Consider the following 17,519-nt stretch of genomic DNA (forward strand, 5'->3'; position numbering starts at 1 on the left):
GGGGCAGCTGGGTACCAGCCGCACAGAACAGTGACACCCCAGGGTTGGGGTGGGGAGCGATGGGGGAGCCTGGATGCCACGGGGGGAGGTCGGCTGGGACCCCTGAGATTGGACGCTGGAGGCCACACCATACCTGTGGTGGAAAATGTAACATGGGGTCCCTGTGGTGGCAGCCCCGTGTCCCGCCCCAGGTGGCTGCATCTCAGCGCCTGGCGTGGGGTTCCCGGTATAACCAGCCCCGTGTCCCGCCCCACAGGTGGCTGCATCTCAGCGCCCAGCGAGGGGTTCCCGGTATAACCAGCCCCGTGTCCCACCCCAGAGGTGGCTGCATCTCAGCGCCGGGTTCGTGGCCACTACAAGTTTCTGTGTCCGGTCGCAGGCTCAGCGCCAGGCAGCGGTGGGGGGGTGACGGTGCTGGCCGTGCGCTGGGGCCTCACCTTCCTCTTCCTCAGCGCCAGACTTAGGGCTGTCGGCTACGTGCACTGGAGAACCCGGGCCCGGCCGGCCAGCAGGTACCCCCCCTTTCAAACCAGCGCCCCCTGCAGGGCTCCCCCTGCTGCCCCCACCCCCTGCAGGGCTCCCCCTGTCCCCCTCCCTGCAGCCCAGCGCCCCCTGCGGGGCTCCCCCTGCCCTGCTCCATGGGGCAACGGGGCAGCGCTGAGTGCCCAGGGAGAGCCCCCTCTGCTCCCAGCGCCCCCTGCTGCCTCCACCCTGCCCCCTGCAGCCCAGCGCCCCCTGTGGGGTGCCCCCTGCCCTGCTCCCTGGGGCAATGGGGAGCCCTGAGTGTCCGGGCACAGCACCCCCTGCTGCCCCCCTGCTCCCAGTGCCCCCTGCTGCCCTCGCCCCACCCCCTGCAACCCAGCACCCCCTTGCCCCATCGTTTCTCTGCCATGTGCCTCACACGCCGTCTCCCTCCTTTCTTGTCTTTCAGGCCCCAGCAGGACTGAGCCTCCGCTCCCCAGGTGCTGCGTCCACACTGCACTGACCCCCATCCCCTTCCACTCACCTGAGACGCCGGACGCTCCCCTCTGGGCCCCCATCCGGTCTGTTCACCGACCATGTATTTACTACACATAATGTAGGACCTACATTATTATTCCCCCCGGCAGGAGTACAGAATGGCCAGTTCCCACGGTTAGGGTCCCCGCTGGGAATGGCCTTGCCCCTGCTGTTGCCTGGGGAAGGTGAACGTTGTATGCGCAACCCACACCCACTTTGTGTACAGCTTGGCTTGTTTACAAACATAATGTAGGCCCTATAACAAGGTTCTGCCTGGGCAGGATCTGAGGGAATCCCTCCCCTTTGGAGACGCCTTAAAGTGCTTTGCACGACCTACCTCTGTTGTTTACAGTTGGTTTGCTTGTGATACATAAGGTAGGACCTACCCTATTTTTCCCAGGAGACAGGATGAGAGAGGAACCGGTTCCCATGGACCTTGCCCCCACTGGACCCAACCCCTGCCCCACCCCCATTCTGCTCTTTGAGGATGCAATCGATCAAAAATAACCCCTTTTGTTGATGCTTTGCTTTGTTTACAATACAAAATGTAGGAACTACAATCTTGTATTCGGGGCATCATAATGTAAGAGCCCTCAGCTACTGCCACTTGGAGAAGCAGAAAATGTCCTGTGGGGCTAGTACCTGTTGTGTTTACACTTGGGTTTCTGTACAATGCACAGGGTAGGACCTACAATATTATTCTCAGCAGTCAGGAAGGTGGGGGGTACTGGTTGCCATGATCAGGATCCCCACTCATCTCCCAGGGTATTCCACCATTTGGACCAGCAAAAAATAGATCCTGTTTGTTTATGGTTTATCTTGTTTACAATAGTTCGTGTAGGACCTACAATATTGTTCTCAGTGGACTGTAATGGAGGGGGGACTGGTTCCTCTTCGGAGAAAGGAGGGTAAAGTTATTGAGAACTCATGCACGTTTTGTTTATGCTTTGATTTGTTTACAATACATAATGTAGGACCTACCATTTGTTTGTGGATCATGACTGATTCCTATCAGCACCAGTTTCCTCGGCACATGCCGTCCCTCCCCACTCCTGTTGTTCCAAGCCATAGAAAATGTCATTTGTGGCTAACACTCACTTTATTTAACCTTGCATTGTTTATGATACACAATGTAGGACCTATGACATGAGTCTCAGGGGGCAGGAACAGAGAGGGGGCCCCTGCTCCTGTCTTTTGCCAATTGAAACCTCAGAAAACTTCATAGGGGCCGTGCCCCTCTTGGACTTATTTACAATACATAATGTAGGACCTACAATATTGTCAACCTAGTCTCCTCCCCACCCTAATCGCATGGGGCTGGGAGGCTCCAGGGAAGGGGGTGTCTTTGCCTGAGCTGGGGCCTGGCCGTGCCCCAGACGTGCCCACGCTCGCCAGCCGCGTCAGCCGTGGCCAGGGGCCAGTTCAGAGTAGATGGTGGCCGGGCCAGTTTCCGTCCTGGCCCCTGCCTCACAGGGTCCCTGGAAGTGCAGGGTGCTGTACGAGATCCCCTCGGGGCCCTGCGGAGACCAGGCAGGACAGAGCGGGCGTTGGGGGGGGGTTACGGCCCCGGGGGGCGAGCTGATGGCAGAGCACCCCCCAGTGAGCGCCTGCAGCACAGTGCCCGCTGGGGTCGCATCGGAGCCAGCCCTGACTGCCAGGGGAGAGACCCCTGCTCAGCCTTGCCCCCCCGGCCCCTGCTGAGCCCCCACTCCGCTCCCCCCCATTCCCCCGCCCCCTGCTGCCCCTCTGCTGAGCCCCACTCCGCTCCCCCCCATTCCCCCGACCCCTGCTGCCCCTCTGCTGAGCCCTCACTCTGCTCCCCCCTTCTCCCGCCCCCTGCTGCCCCCTGCCCAGCGCCCCCTGCTCAGCCCCCCTCCCAGCGCTGACCGAGCCCCCACCTCGCTCCCCCAGCCCAGTGCCCCCTGCTGAGACCCCCCCACTGCCCCCGTCCAGCACCCCCTGCTCAGCCCCCGCCCCCTGCCGAGCCCTCACCCCGCTTCCCCTGCTGCCCCCACCCAGCACCCCCCTGCTGAGCCCCCACTCCGCTCCCCCAGCCCAGCGCCCCCTGCAGGCCCCTGCCAAGATCGCACCCCACTGCCTGCTGCCCAGCACTCCCTGTTCAGCCCCCGCCCCCTGCCAGGGCCCCAGCCTGCTCCCCTGAGCCCAGAGCCCCCTTCCTAGTCCCCCGCCCTGACTGCTGGGGGAGTCACCTCGCCATCAGGGTGGGGGGCGGAGGACGGCGGCTTCTGCTCGGCTCCGCCAGGCGCTGTGGGGCCGGGCTGCTCCGCTGGGAATGGGGAGAGACAGCGAAAGGTGACGGAGGTCAGGGTTTGGGCCACCCAACCGCCCTGGATGGGAGCCGACACCCCCTAGAGGGGACAGGCCCCTGCCCCAGTCCCTGCCCTGGGGCTGGGTGGGAGTGTGACAAAGGGGGGGGGTTATTCACATGTTATGTTGCATGTGAATCTTCCTGTCCTAGCGTAACACTGTGTGTGCCTCAGTTTCCCTGTGTGCTGCACCGATACTTTGGGGGTGGGACTTGGGGGTGTGAGTTTGGCTGGGGCAGGTGAGGCTGTTTGCCCCTGTGTGACTTGGGACCCAGGACAGGGGTGCGAACCGGTGACACCTTTGGCCCAGGAAGCGAGAGAAGGAAGAGGGGCAAAGGGGGGTGTCGGAGGTGGGGTGGCTGGAAGCTGGGGGTCTGCGTGGGGGGGCTGGAGGGGGGAGTCCATGGCGTCTGGCCCAGGACTCCCCAAGATGGACTTGGCTGAAAGTCCCTGATTTCTGTGCTAACAGGCTCTGCCCTGCGCCCTGATCCTGCCGACTGAGACACCTGCTGTGTCCCCGGCTGGCTGAGTCACGTCTGGCTGCGGAGCTGGGGGGCAGGGCCCTGTGACGGAGTGTGGGGGAGTCCGGGCCCTGCACCCCCCATTCCTGCGATTCCCCAGGACTCTCAGCCAGCCAGTAAAGCAGCAGGTTTATTTAGACGCCAGGAACACAGTCCAAGACAGATCTTGCAGGCACAGACAACAGGATCCTCCCCAATTAGGTCGATCTTGGGGTCCCAGGGGCACCGCAGACCCATTGGGGGATCAGAGCCCCCTCTGGGCTTCCCTCCACGACACCAGCCACCTCCTGACAACCCTCTCTCCCCCAGCGTCTCCTCCCCCAGCCTTTGTTCAGCTTCTCGGGCAGAGGGGTCACCTGGCCCCTAACCCCGTCCTGGGGTCTCCCGTTACCTGCTCAGTGACTCTCCCCCCAGCCAGTCTCCCCTCCCCCAATGCAGCCCCTCCTCCCAGGCCAACCCCCCACTCAGCACTCACAACCCCCAGCAAGAACAGCCCAGCTCGGCCCTGGCCCCCCCAGGGCCCCACCCCGGGTGGAGTGGGGGAGGCTGGATGCTTCGGGGTCAGCCCCAGGGAGGTGGAAGCTGGGGACAGTCGCTCCGAGCGAGGAGGGTCGCCCAGATCCTGCCCAGCTCCGTGGGGAGCAGGTCCCGGGCATTCCCCCGGGGAGTAGCACCCCCTAGAGGGGACAGGTCCCTGCCCCATCCCCCCCCCCCCCCCCGGTGCTCACCTGCCTGCTCCGATTTTCTGTCCATTTCCGTCAACATGGGAGTCACGCTGGGGGGCGGGACACAGTTAAAGGCAGGGAAACGCCTGGGCCAGGCCCGGCCCCTATGGAATAACCCCCTATAGCGGCCAGTGGCCTCGCCCCCTAGAGAATCCCCTGCCCTACGGCCTCCCAGGCTGCCCCACTGCCTCGGACACATTTCAGGCCCCTATAGACGAATTCTCCTGCTATCCCTTCCCCAGCACCCCTATAGGGTCTATACCCACCCAGGGTACAGAGCTCTGTGTCTGCCTCTCCCAGTCCCTATAGAACAGCATACTCTATAGCTCCCATCCTGGGCCCCTTCCCTATAGACTAGGCTGTCCTGTATCTACCGGCCCCTATAGGACACCCCACCCTTCATTCCCCAATCACCCCCTATCCCCTATAGAAATATTTCTCCCTGTAGCCCCATTAGCCCCCATGGGATCCCCCCGACTCCCTCCCCATCCTGCCCCCCGCATGGAATCTCCCCCTATTGGTGCCCCAATCCATCACCCCCCCATGGACTAATTCCACCTACCTCCCCTGCCCCCCAGGATCGTACAGCCCCCAGCACCGCACCGCCCCCCACCGTACCTGGCATCCCTGGCCCGGCGCCTCCTACGGCAAATAACAGCGACGGTGCCCACGAGGACCAGGCCCAGAGCGGCCCCCACGCAGCCCCCAACCAGAGGCAGGAGCGGAGTGGGCCTGGGGCCTGGGGAAAGAATGGGGGCTGGGATCACTCACCCGGCGCTGAGATGCGGCCACCTCTGGGGCGGGGCGCGGGGCTGGTTACACAGGGACCCCTTCACCTGGAGCTCAGATGCGGCACCTCTGGGGCGGGACACGGGGCTGGTTACACAGGGACCCCCTCACCTGGAGCTCGGATGCGGCACCTCTGGGGCGGGGCGCGGGGCTGGTTACACAGGGACCCCCTCACCTGGAGCTCAGATGCGGCACCTCTGGGGTGCTTCGGCACCGACGTCTCTAGTTCCTGGTGGGAGCTCGACAGCCCCCTCCGCCCATGGCCCCGCTCCTGCCCCACCGTCACCCCAGCCCCATTCCACCCCCTCCCCCAAGTCCCCGCCCTGCCCCGTCTCTTCTCCGCTTCCTCCAGAGCAGGGAAAGTCCCTAATTGCTGCCAAACAGCTGCTAGCGCCAGGAAGCGCTGGGAGGGAGGGGGAGGAGGGGGACGCGGCGCGCTGGGGGTGGGGAGAAGGAGGTGAGGAGGGAGGAGCTTGGCTGCCGGTGAGTGCGGGAGCACCCACTAATTTTTCCCTGTGGGTGCTCCAGCCCCGGAGCACCCACGGAGTCAGTGCCTAGGCTGGGGTGGGGCGCGGGGGCTAGTTATACAGGGATCCCTCGCCCAGTGCTGAAGTGCAGCCACCTCTGGGTGGGAGCTGGGGAACAGCCATGGGGAACAGCTTCACCCAGGGCTGGAGCTTTTAATTTCTGCCCCTCTGGGCCGGTCGCCTGCACCCCCAGCTGAGCTGGAATCGGGCGGAAACGTGAGGGGGGCGCAGGGCCTGGGGAGACCCACACACCTGGACTATTGGGGCCGGGTGAGGGGCTCTCCTGGGTCCTGTGCGCCCCTAGGTCGCGCTCCAGGCAGTAGCCCCCAGACCGAGAGGGATCCCCAGGCAGGTGGCAGGTCCACAGACCCTCGAACCGGCTGGAGAAACCCTTTATCGTCAGCGTGTTGGACCTCAGGATGCGAAGGGCTGTGGAGTCTGGTGGCGGCTTTCCATTGAGCAGCCACGTGGCGCCCCCTGCTGGGGACGAGGTGGGTCCCTGCGCCCCACACGGGGTACAGGAGAGGGACACAGACGCTCCCTCCACGACCGGCTCCTGGGGGGCCGCGGCAATGGCCAACCCGGCCGGGCAGCCTGTGGGGGCAGAGCCGAAAGTGATGGATTCAGTTAGAAACCCACCCTCTGCTGGCTGCGTGTCACGCCCCTCCCCACCCCTGCCCCAGGCTATAGCCCCCCCGCCCATCAAAATCCTTAACCCCTCCCTCCCCTTCCCAGAGCCAGGGAGAGAACCCAGGCGTCCTGGTTCCCGGCCCCGCGGCAGTGCTGTTACCTGGCATGACGGTCACGGAGATCGGCGGGGCGGCCTGGCTGGGGCTGGCACAGATGAAGGCCCCCGAGTCATTCATGTGGAGGGTTTGGAGTTTGAGGAGGAAGAGTCGGGTGCCCTGACCCATTGGGGGATGCAGCCGCTCCTGAAATCTCCCCTCCGGGGTGTCGTGTGCCCCAGTCGCCGTCGCTGTGTAAATTGTCTGTATCCCACTGCTGACACCAGCGCAGCGCGGGTACCGCGGGACCCACCGCCAGCTCAGGCTCGGCCCCTTCAGGTTGCAGGAGAGTCTCACAGTCGAGCCGGCTTCTGTCGTCACCTCTGAGCCTGTGAACACCAGAGCCGGATGAGTCCTGCCTGATGGAGCCCTGGAGAGATGGGGACCCCTTGCCTGGCACTGAGCTGCAGCCACCTCTGGGGTGGGGCCCGTATACAGGGATCCCCCTGTGATGCTAAGAGCCCCTCCTTGCTAACGAGCACAAGGGTCGCCGTTCGGTACCAGTAACCCCTGACCAAAGCCCCCGGCCCTCAGCCCCTCGCCCTGGCAGGATTTATCCACTGGGGCCGGGCGAGGCCGCTAACAGCTCCTGGCTGCGGCCCTGCGGCTGGCCCTGAGGGGCGCGCCAGGCTGCTGGCAGGACAAGCCACCCGCGGGCATCACGGTACACGGCCCCCAGCAGCCGGCTCCCGTCGCTCGGGCTGCCTCATGCCAGGGCCTGGCCTGCAGGTGCCCCGGCCGTGCCGCCAAGGGGCCGGCTGCACCCGCATCAGGCGACACCAGTGTCCTGGGGACGGAGGGGCCGAGCCGGAGTCAAGCCAGGATCCGTGGCCCGTTGCGTTGCAGTGTGGACGCTGCCCGGCTGGGCTCGTGATGGCGGGGGCGTGGGGGGGCGCCAGTCACCTTTCCCTGCCCTGCCCCCACCTCCTGCGAGGGCGGCCAGGGTGTCTGGGGCACGGGCGGCCAGACATCACGGAGACACCGGAGCCCGGCTGGGGGTTACAAACCAGTGTGGATGCCCCAGCCCCCGGCAAATGCAGCCCCTGGCTTCCGCTGCAGCGCGGCCCTGCCGGTGTCTGGGCCCCGCTTCGCGCCCGGGTGTGAGCAAGTCCCAGTTCAGCCGCTCCGAGACATGTTATGCCCGGTGGGTCATGGGCACCTGCTCTGCTCCCCCCTCCCCCCCAGCCCCTCTGCAAGCCAGGTCAGGCCTGGCCGTGCCCTGGGGAGGTGGCCAGCCGGCCACTCGTGTCTGGGAAGAACCACTGGCAAGTCTGGGGATCCAGAGAAACCTCCCTCGTGTAGAGATGCAGCCACCTTTGGGGTGAGGTGGCTGGTTATAGAGGGACCCCTCCCCCGTGTAGAGATGCAGCCACCTCTGGGGTGGGGCAGCGGTTTATACAGGGACCCCTCTGCCCTGGGACAAGCCCAGAGCCTCCCGCCCAGTTCGCTGCAGGCCCCGGCCAAGCCCAGCCCTGGCCCCACTCCACCCCACTTCGCGAGAGAGGCCAAGCCCAACAGCCGGGTTGGCTCCTTACCTGCCTGAGCCCTCAGGGGCACCGCTGCCAGGAGGGCGAGGGCCAGGGGCAGGAGCTGGGGGCGCATGGTGGAGCTGGGGGGGAATGATCTGGGGCATCTGTCTCTGGGGAAGGGCCTTGCTCCCAGGCGCTGAGGGGAAGAGGAAGGAGGTTGTGAAGAAATCAGGAAACCCACAGAGCTCGGGCAGCTGTAACCCTTCCGCTCTGGCACTCGGGGAGGGCAGCAGGGGGTGGGGGCAGCAGGGGCTCTGCCCGGGCAGTCAGGGCTCCCCAAGCCCCCAGGGCAGCGCTAGGGGCTGGGCTGCAGGGGGTGGGGGCAACAGGGGGTCTGCCCGGGCAGTCAGGGCTCCCCATTGCCCCAGGGCGGCGCTAGGGGCTGGGCTGCAGGGAGTGAGGGGGGGCAGCGAGGGGCGCTGTCCCCGGGCAGTCAGGGCTCCCCATGGCCCCAGGGCGGTGCTAGGGGCTGGGCTGCAGGGAGCGAGGGGGGGCAGCAGGGGGCGCTGTCCCCAGGCAGTCAGGGCTCCCCATGGCGGCGCTAGGGACTGGGCCGCGGGGGGCAGGGGGCAGTCAAGACTCCCCATGGCCCCAGGGCTTTGCCCCCGGGGCCTGTGCTGTCTGTCTACCCCGGCCCCACACTGATCAGTTAAGTGCCAGGGGGCCACAGCCCCACAGACCAGCCATTGCGGGGCTGCTTGTGAGGAATTAACCATCCCCCCTACACACACACACACACACAGAGCAAGTCTGAGCGCGCCAGGTCAGTCAGCACTTCCTGGCTGCCCCTCTCGTATGTCCCAGGTTCAGCACCTCCCTGTCCCCACTCTCACCTCCCACCTGTATGGGCAGGAACCCCGTGGCTGAGCAAACCCCCCAGGATTTTTGTAGCTCAGGTAAGAGGAGCGCTGCTGCAGAGTGAAAAGGGAAGCTAAAGACACAAAAGAGTACCAGACAAAGAGAGCCACAGGCAGCTTAACCATAGAAGTGATTTATTGAATACCAGTGCTAACCACACACGGAGCCTAAACCAGCAGCGCAGTGACACTCTTAATACCTGAGGTAGAGAAGAAAACAGAGCGGTGGGGGGGTCTCACCCACTCCACGGGGCTAGAACTGGTCGGGGGTCCAGGTGAGGCTGGCAGCTGAGGGCAGGAGCCAGGCAGAGCCCCCAGCCCGACCAGGCAGGAGATGAGGGAGTCCCAGGGAACCAGGCGCAGAGTTTGGCTCCCGGCGCAGAGCCCTGACTCGGGCTGGAGGGCGAACGCTGGGCTGGGTTGTGGGTGCGCTGGTGGCTGCGGGGTTTTCCTCAGGCCGGGCTGCAGGAGCTGCTGGCGCTTGGCTCTGGGGGGTTTACCAGGGAGCTCACACTGCCGCCCCCCAGCCGCAGCAGTTCGGGTTCAGTCACGGATCCATCGCTAGACCCGGGCGGATCCCCGCCGAGCCGGGCGCGGGCAGAGCTGGGGCTGTTGAGAGTCCCGGGTCGCCGTGGGTCCCGGCTCTCCCGGCCCCACAGTCCGGTGCGGTTCTCTGCTCTCCAACCCGGAGCTAGCGGAGGTGACTCCACCGGCCACCCTGGTGCGGGGGGGGTCTAGGTGCGTTCCCCCCGCCCCACGTCTTTGCTCTGGCCGGTTCTGGTTCAGGCAGACGCTGGGGTGGGGGCTGAAGTCCGACAGGCAGGAGCCTGCGCCCTGGTTCCCCCCAAACCCAGCGCCAGCAGGGACAGTCTCGGCAGGAGCAGCGCCAGGGGTTTGGCGCCCTAGGCGCAGGGCCGGCTCGCCGGTCCCGCGGCTCCGGTGGACCTGCCCCAGGCGTCCCTGTGGATGCTGCACCGGGGCCGCGGGACCAGCGGACAGGCCACAGGGACGCCTGCGGGAGCCCACCGGAGCCGCCTGCCGCCCTCCCGAATCCTGGCGCCGGAGACCACCTAGGTCGCCTCAATGGAAGTGCCGGCCCTGACTCACACACACACACACACATACACACAGACCGGGCAGGGACAGACAGACTCACACACGGAGCCGGCAGGTACGTACGTACGTACACACACACACACGCCCGGCAGGGACACACACAACACACACACAGACCTGGCAGAGAGAGAGAGAGAGACACACACACACACACACACACACACACACACGGAGCCGGCAGGCACGCGCACACACACACACACAGGCCCAGCAGGTGGATACACACACACACACTCACACAGAGGCCCGGCAGGGACACACACAAACACACACACACAGGCCCAGCAGGGGGACACACACACACACACACACACACACATACACACGGAGCTGGCAGGGACACACACACACACACACAGAGGCCCAGCAGGGACACACACACACACACACACACACACACACACACACACACACACACACAGGCCTGGCAGGGACACACACACACACACGGAGCCAGCAGGGACGGACACACACATACACAGACGCCCGGCAGGGGGATACACACACACATACACACACACACACACATAGGCCCAGCAGGGACATACACACACACACACACACACACACACAGGCCCGGCAGGGACACACACATACACACACACACACACACAGGCCCGGCAGGGAAATACACACACACACACACACAGGCCCGGCAGGGACACACACACACATACACACGGAGCTGGCAGGGGGACACCCACACACAGGCCCGGCAGGGGGATACACACACACACACACACACACACACACAGGCCCAGCAGGGACATACACACACACACACAGGCCCGGCAGGGGGATACACACACCCGAGGGCTCCTTTTCCCGGCTGGCGGGGGGTGCATGTCCCTGGGGGCTCCTGGTGACGTCACTGGAATTCCCTGCGGGGGGGTAGGAAATTTCCGAGCGCGGCCGGTACGTCACTGGGGGCGGGGCTCGCGGCGGGGGGTCCCCGGGCCGGCGCGGGGCTCAGCCAGACGGACGCGGCCGGGGCCCCAGACACACGGGCGGGCTGGATCGGGCGGTGAGCGACCCCGGGGCCGGGCCGGAACCTGGGGGGCTGGATGGGCAGAAGGTGAGCGGGGAGACGGGGCTGGCCGGAGGGGGGTCTGTGGGGCTGGCTGGGGGGAGGGGGACGAATGGGGGGTCTGTGGGCGGGAGGGTGAGGATGAGGGGGTCTGTGGGTCTGGCTGGAGGGAGGGGGGAAGGATGGGGGGTCTGTGGGGCGGGAGTGTGGGGAGACCTGTGGGGCCGGGGGGTTCAGGGCTGGCAGGGGGGGAGAGAGGGGGACGGATGGGGTGGATGGTGGGGAGGGGGGATCTGTGGGGCCGGGGGGGGATGGGAGGGTCTGGGGCTGGCAGGGGGGAGAGGGGGACAGGTGGGGTGGATGGTGGGGAGGGGGGATCTGTGGGGCCGAGGGGGCGGATGGGGGGGTCTGAGGCTGGCAGGTGGGGTGGGGAGGGGGGATCTGTGGGGCCGAGGGGGCGGATGGGGGGGTCTGAGGCTGGCAGGTGGGGTGGGGAGGGGGGGATCTGTGGGGCCGGTGGGGGGATGGGAGGGTCTGGGGCTGGCAGGGGGGAGAGGGGGACAGGTGGGGTGAATGGTGGGGAAGGGGGGATCTGTGGGGCCGGGGGGGATGGGAGGGTCTGGGGCTGGCAGAGGGGAGAGGAGGACAGGTGGGGTGGATGGTGGGGAGGGGAGATCTGTGGGGCCGGGGGGGGGGGGATGGGAGGGTCTGGGGCTGGCAGGGGGGAGAGGATGACAGGTGGGGTGGATGGTGGGGAGGGGGGATCTGTGGGGCCGAGGGGGCGGATGCGTGGGTCTGGGGCTGGCAGGTGGGGTGGGGAGGGGGGATCTGTGGGGCCGAGGGGGCGGATGTGGGGGTCTGAGGCTGGCAGGTGGGGTGGGGAGGGGGGATCTGTGGGGCTGGCTGGGGGAGGGTGGGGGCACGGCTGGGGGGGCGCCCCCAATGGGAAGGCCCAGGCGGGGGCGGGGGATCCCCGCGGGTCTCTCCGGGAACGTCCCCGGGGGGATTCCCCAGCGGTACTCGGGCCTCGTGCACCCGGGATTGAATGAATGGACAGGAAAAGTTCCAGTCTCTCAGCCAATCAGAGCGCGGAGGAGGGTCTAGACCCTGGTTTTCAGCCAATCAGCAGAGGAACAGAGTTAAATGTTAGACGTCTTTGTCTCTGAGCCAATCAGAGCCTGGGGAATGGGAAATAGCACCGCTCCTAGCCAGTCAGCTCCGGGAGTGGGATATACCACTGCCCCCTGGCCAATCAGACTCAGGGAATGGGACACACCCACTCCCAGCCAATCAGAGCTCGGCATGGAATAGATCACTTCCTCTCAGCCAATCAGCTCTGAGCAGGGGAATCATAGAATCATAGACTATTAGGGTTGGAAGGGACCTCAGGAGGTCATCTAGTCCAACCCCCTGCTCCAAGCAGGACCAATCCCCAGATTTTTAACCCAGTTCCCTTAATGGCCCCCTCAGGGATTGAACTCACAACCCTGGGTTTAGTAGGCCAATGCTCAAACCCCTGAGCTATCCCTCCCCCCCATTATTTGGCCCAGGTCCTTAAATGGCCCCCTCAAGGATTGAACTCACAACCCTGGGTTTAGCAGATCAATGCTCAAACCACTGAGCTACCCCTCAGGGAGGGAGGGCGTGCCGGCTCTCAGCCAATCAACACCTTTTAACCCTTTCCTGTCTGGCTCTTTCTCCCCGCAGGCATCCCCTCCCCCCACCGAGATGAGCTCAATAATCTTCAGCCCCTGGGGCAGCGCCAAGCTGCTCTCGGCTCCCAGCCCCACCCAGCAGGGGGAGCCGGAGGGGTCCCTGGGGGGGGCGCCGGGCCCCTCTGAGGGGGGATCCCGGTGCGATTGGTGCGAGCAGCTCGCGGAGCAGGGGCACAGGAGGGGCTGTGGGCACCACGTCTGCAAAGAGTGCGAGCGAGACTCGAGCAGGTAGGGGGCGCTGGGCGGCAGGGAACGGAGGGGGGCAGCAGGGGGCGCCGCGCTGCTGGGGGGCACCAGGGGGTGCCGGGCTGCTGGGGGGCACCAGGGCGTACTGGGCTGCAGGGCGAAGAGTGGGGGCAGCAGGGTAAGGGGCAGGGGGACAGCAGGGAGCGCCGGGCTGCTGGGGGGCAGCAGGGGGTGCTGGGCTGCAGGGAGAAGAGTGGGGGCAGCAGGTGGCGCCGCGCTGCTGGGGGGCACCAGGGCGTACTGGGCTGCAGGGCGCAGAGTGGGGGCAGCAGGGTAAGGGGCAGGGGGACAGCAGGGAGTGACAGGCTGCTGGGGGGCAGCAGGGAGCGGGGTGGGAGGCACCAGGGGGTGCTGGGCTGTAGGGAGCGGGTAGCAGGGTAAGGGGCAGGGGGGCAGCAGGGGATGCTGGGCTGTGGGGAGTAGGTAGCAGGGTAAGGGGCAGGGGGGCAGCAGGGGATGCTGGGCTGTGGGGAGTGGGTAGCAGGGAGTGGGGCGGGAGGCACCAGGGGGTGCTGGGCTGTGGGGAGCGGGTAGCAGGGTAAGGGGCAGGGGGGCAGCAGGGGATGCTGGGCTGTAGGGTGCGGGTAGCAGGGTAAGGGGCAGGGGGGCAGCAGGGGATGCTGGGCTGTGGGGAGTGGTTAGCAGGGAGCGGGGCGGGAGGCACCAGGGGGTGCTGGGCTGTAGGGAGCGGGTAGCAGGGTAAGGGGCAAGGGGGCACCAGGGGATGCTGGGCTGTGGGTAGCGGGTAGCAGGGTAAGGGGCAGGAGGCACCAGGGGGCTGGGCTGTGGGGAGCGGGTAGCAGGGTAAGGGGCAGGGGGGCAGCAGGGGGGCTGGGCTGTGGGGGGCAGGAGGAGGTGCTCTCCCGTGCCAGGCAGTGCTGATACCCTCACACCTTTTCTCTCCTGGGCTTTGCAGGGCCGGGATCCTGTCCTGTCTTCAGTGTTTGGAGGACCAGGGAAAGCAGCTGCTCAACGACCTGGACCGAGTATGTCAGTCTGGGGGGGATGATTCCAAATTCAACCCCAGCCGCGCCCCATCTCCCCAGCCTGGTTCAGGGGGTGGGGGCTGGGGCACCAGCTCCCACCTGGCCCCAAGGCAGGGACTGGCTGGCTCAGGGGGGCAGGGAATGGGGCCTTTCCCCTCTAGGGGGCACCTTGGAGCCCCCTAACCATTCCCCCGACCCCACTCCTGGGGCTTGGCCTCCCCTGGACACTCCCCGCCCCCTGTCCCCAGAGGAGCTGGTTTCTTGGCCATACGGTGCTGAGCTGCCACATGCGGGTAAGTCCGCGGGCAGGCGGACGGACACGTGGCGCTAGTGCTCAGACAAAAGCTAGTCCCCCCATCAAAGCGCTGTCCTAGCACGAGGCGGATGGAGATCTGGGGACTAGTATTTCCAGGGGCGCTGTGGGGCAGGGAGCTGGGCGGGAGGCTCAGCCGGGGGCGCTGGCCCCACGGCGGGACTGGGGGGGGGCCCGTGGGCTCAGCTCAGCTCTCCTCTCGCTCCTAGCAGGTGCGCCATCAGCAGGTTGGGATGGTGGAGGAGGGCAAGTCCCTGCCGGCCCCGTCCCACCGGCGCCTCGTGGTGGAGGTGGTGCAGGGGCCGCAGGAGGCCCGGGGGCGGCTGGACCAGCGGCTGGCCGAGGTGGAGGCGCAGCAGAAGACCTTGCAGAACATCGTGACGGTGCTGAGCCGGGAGATGGGCCGGCGCGAGGGGGCCAGAGGCTCGGCCAACGGGGGCTCGGCCGACGTCCTGGGGGAAGCCATGGCCCGCATCCTGTACCTGGAGGAGAAGGTCAGCGCTCGCCCCACAGCTGGGGGGGGGGGGTCAGAACCCCCCTGGCCAGCTCACTGTTGACCTCTGACCTCTCCCATTTGGCCCCTGCTCCCAGTTGACCTATGACCCCAGTTTGGACCAAGGATTTGACATGTGTGTCATGAGCTCTCAGATTCAGCCTCCGCCCCCATGGTTTAGCCGTGAGCTTTCAGGGTTGACCTATGACCCCACTGCTCTCGACTTTGACCTCTGACCCTTCAGGTTGGTCCCATGGTTGCCCCAAGAGCTTTCAGAGTTGACCTGTGACTTCATGGTGACCTGTGAGTTCTCACCTTTGACCCCCTTGCATTGGACCCATGGTTGGCCCATGTGCTCTCAACTTTGACCTCTGACCCCTCCCATTCAATCTAGGGTCCAAAAGTAGACCAAAGACCTTTCAGAGTAGCCCTACAACGCCCCCTATTGGCTACCACCTTGCACCTGTTCCCCCATGGTTTACCATGGGCCCGTGAGGCCTGAACCTTGACCCATGACCTCACGTTTGACATTTGACCCATGACCTTAGCCACATTGTCCTGTCTCCTCCCTTGTGGTATATTGCGCCCCACCCATGAGCATCCCAGCCACCGACTTGACCCCAGAACTCAACTCCCGCCAACTTCTCCATCCCCTTCCTTCCAGGTGGCCCAGCAGGACACGCTCCTGGCCCTCAAGGACGTGATGATCAGCAACCTGGGGGCCCGGGTCGAGGCCCTGGAGCAGACCTCCTACAACGGGCAATTTCTCTGGAGGCTCCCTGACATCGGGCGAAAGATGCAGCAAGCCCTTTCCAGACAGACACCGGCCCTCACCTCTCCCCGTGAGTGCCATCGCCGGGGAGCAGAAGGAAATCCCCCAGCATGCACCCCACCTTGGCTACAGCAATAGCATGTGGCAGAGAGTTCCCCAGCCCAAGACCATGTGTGGGTCAGTGCAAGAGGTAGCACATCCCCCATAATGCAACTCAACAGGGATGCAGCACCATGGAGGATATCCTGCTGTGCTAATATCCAGCAGCGGGGAGTTCCATAGGTTAATACCAGCCTACAGCAAGGAAAACAGCGGACGATGTTCAGAAATCCCCTGCAATGCTCTCCATGGAGGCAACATGCCTTCTGGGAATATTTTAGATACATAAAGATCCAATAGCAGACAGTCCTGCAGGCAAAACACCAAGACCAGATGGCCATGTTGAGGACTGTGACCCTATAATACCCCTCACCAGACAGCAAAGCCCCACAACTGGAATGTCCTCAGCACAATGATTTCCTGTTGTGGGGGGTTCCAGAGGCTAACAGTGGGCAGAGTATAGCATAAATCCCACATAATGCACCTCAATGGGCATTATCCCCCGGAACACTTTGGGCATGGTGAAATCTAGTGACGGAGTTCCACAGGTGAACACTATTCAAAGTCATTAGCTCTACAGCAGACAACCAGGCAACAGGGGTGGGAAGTAATGACTCTCCTGTGATGTATGTGTCAGCTTGGAATAGCCCTTGCCATAACGGCATGGGGCCTGGAGTCCCACAGGTTAACACTGTCCCCAGGTCAGTGCACTTGGTGGAACACGGGGGAGGGAAGCAGAAATTCCCCCACCACGCAATCGTTTCCTGTGAAATAGCTTGGTGTGGTAATATCATGGGGCAGGCAGTTCCACAGGCACACGTGTTTGTCAGTGGGAGAGGCAGATATCAGTCATCTCTCTCTCTCTACCTCCGTCAGCCTTTTACACCGGCCGCTACGGCTACAAACTCTGCCTCAAGGTTTACCTCAACGGGGACGGCACCGGGGCCGGGACACACATCTCCCTCTTCTTGGTGCTGTTGAGGGGCGAATACGATTGCTGGCTCAAATGGCCTTTCCATCACAAGGTGAGAGGGGCATGGGACACGGGGTCTTTCCCCTCTAGGGGGCGCTGGCTCCCACCTGGCCCCACAGACCTCTAACGACCTTTAATCCTTTCAATCTGCTCCCCAGGTCACCTTCACGCTCCTGGATCAAGTCGGCGAGCGTCACGTCTCGAGCTCTTTCCGACCGTCGGAAGCCTCCTCTTCCTTCCAGCGGCCTGTGAGCAACTGTAACATAGCCAGCGGCGTCCCTGAATTCTTCCCCCTGTGCCAGCTCCACGCCCCGGAAGCCACCTACATCCACGAGGACACCTTAGCCTTCAAGGTCCTGATCGGCGACACCAACCTCTAGGGTGGGGCAGTTCGCCTGCGGCTCACGGGACTGGGGCTTGGGCCTCACTCGGGCCTAGAGACATAGCCGACAGCTTGGACTCCTGGGTTGGCGTCTTTCAAGATGGCTGCCCACACCGCCTCTCCCCTGCCAAGCCTTCGCCCCAGATGGCCACCAAGACTTCGCTTCCCCTCCGATGGCTTCATCTAAGAAGCTGGCCATGAAAAGTGGAGGTTGACCCTTCTTGGTAACCACCATGGAAGAGGTTTTCAAGACAAGATGACCCTGAAGTCTCTTCCAATATGGCCACCCATGAATAGTCCAAGACAGTGGCCGCGATTAATGGAGGATGAGCCCTTGG

General features: G+C 64.6%; 2 protein-coding genes across 2 annotated transcripts; one reads left to right on the forward strand and one right to left on the reverse strand.

Annotated features, from left to right (window-relative positions):
* Positions 1–2,079: 2,079 nt before the first annotated feature.
* On the reverse strand, positions 2,080–8,326 carry MPIG6B (megakaryocyte and platelet inhibitory receptor G6b). Its single transcript, XM_050920574.1, has 7 exons — positions 8,209–8,326; positions 6,679–7,002; positions 6,141–6,482; positions 5,191–5,311; positions 4,576–4,622; positions 3,210–3,286; positions 2,080–2,516 (listed from the first exon to the last, which is right to left on the reverse strand). Exons 1-7 carry the CDS (start codon positions 8,273–8,275, stop codon positions 2,400–2,402), a joined length of 1,095 nt encoding a protein of 364 aa, XP_050776531.1. The 5' UTR covers positions 8,276–8,326; the 3' UTR covers positions 2,080–2,399.
* A 2,843-nt stretch (positions 8,327–11,169) lies between these two features.
* On the forward strand, positions 11,170–17,472 carry LOC127032926 (TNF receptor-associated factor 1-like). The gene is made up of 7 exons (XM_050920573.1): positions 11,170–11,250; positions 12,910–13,145; positions 14,080–14,149; positions 14,675–14,956; positions 15,620–15,797; positions 16,703–16,851; positions 16,958–17,472. The coding sequence occupies exons 2-7, from the start codon at positions 12,931–12,933 to the stop codon at positions 17,177–17,179; spliced, it is 1,116 nt and encodes a 371-aa protein (XP_050776530.1). The 5' UTR covers positions 11,170–11,250; positions 12,910–12,930; the 3' UTR covers positions 17,180–17,472.
* Positions 17,473–17,519: the final 47 nt, after the last annotated feature.

Source organism: Gopherus flavomarginatus, chromosome 12 (assembly GCF_025201925.1).
Source record: "Gopherus flavomarginatus isolate rGopFla2 chromosome 12, rGopFla2.mat.asm, whole genome shotgun sequence".
Lineage (NCBI taxonomy): Eukaryota > Metazoa > Chordata > Testudines > Testudinidae > Gopherus > Gopherus flavomarginatus.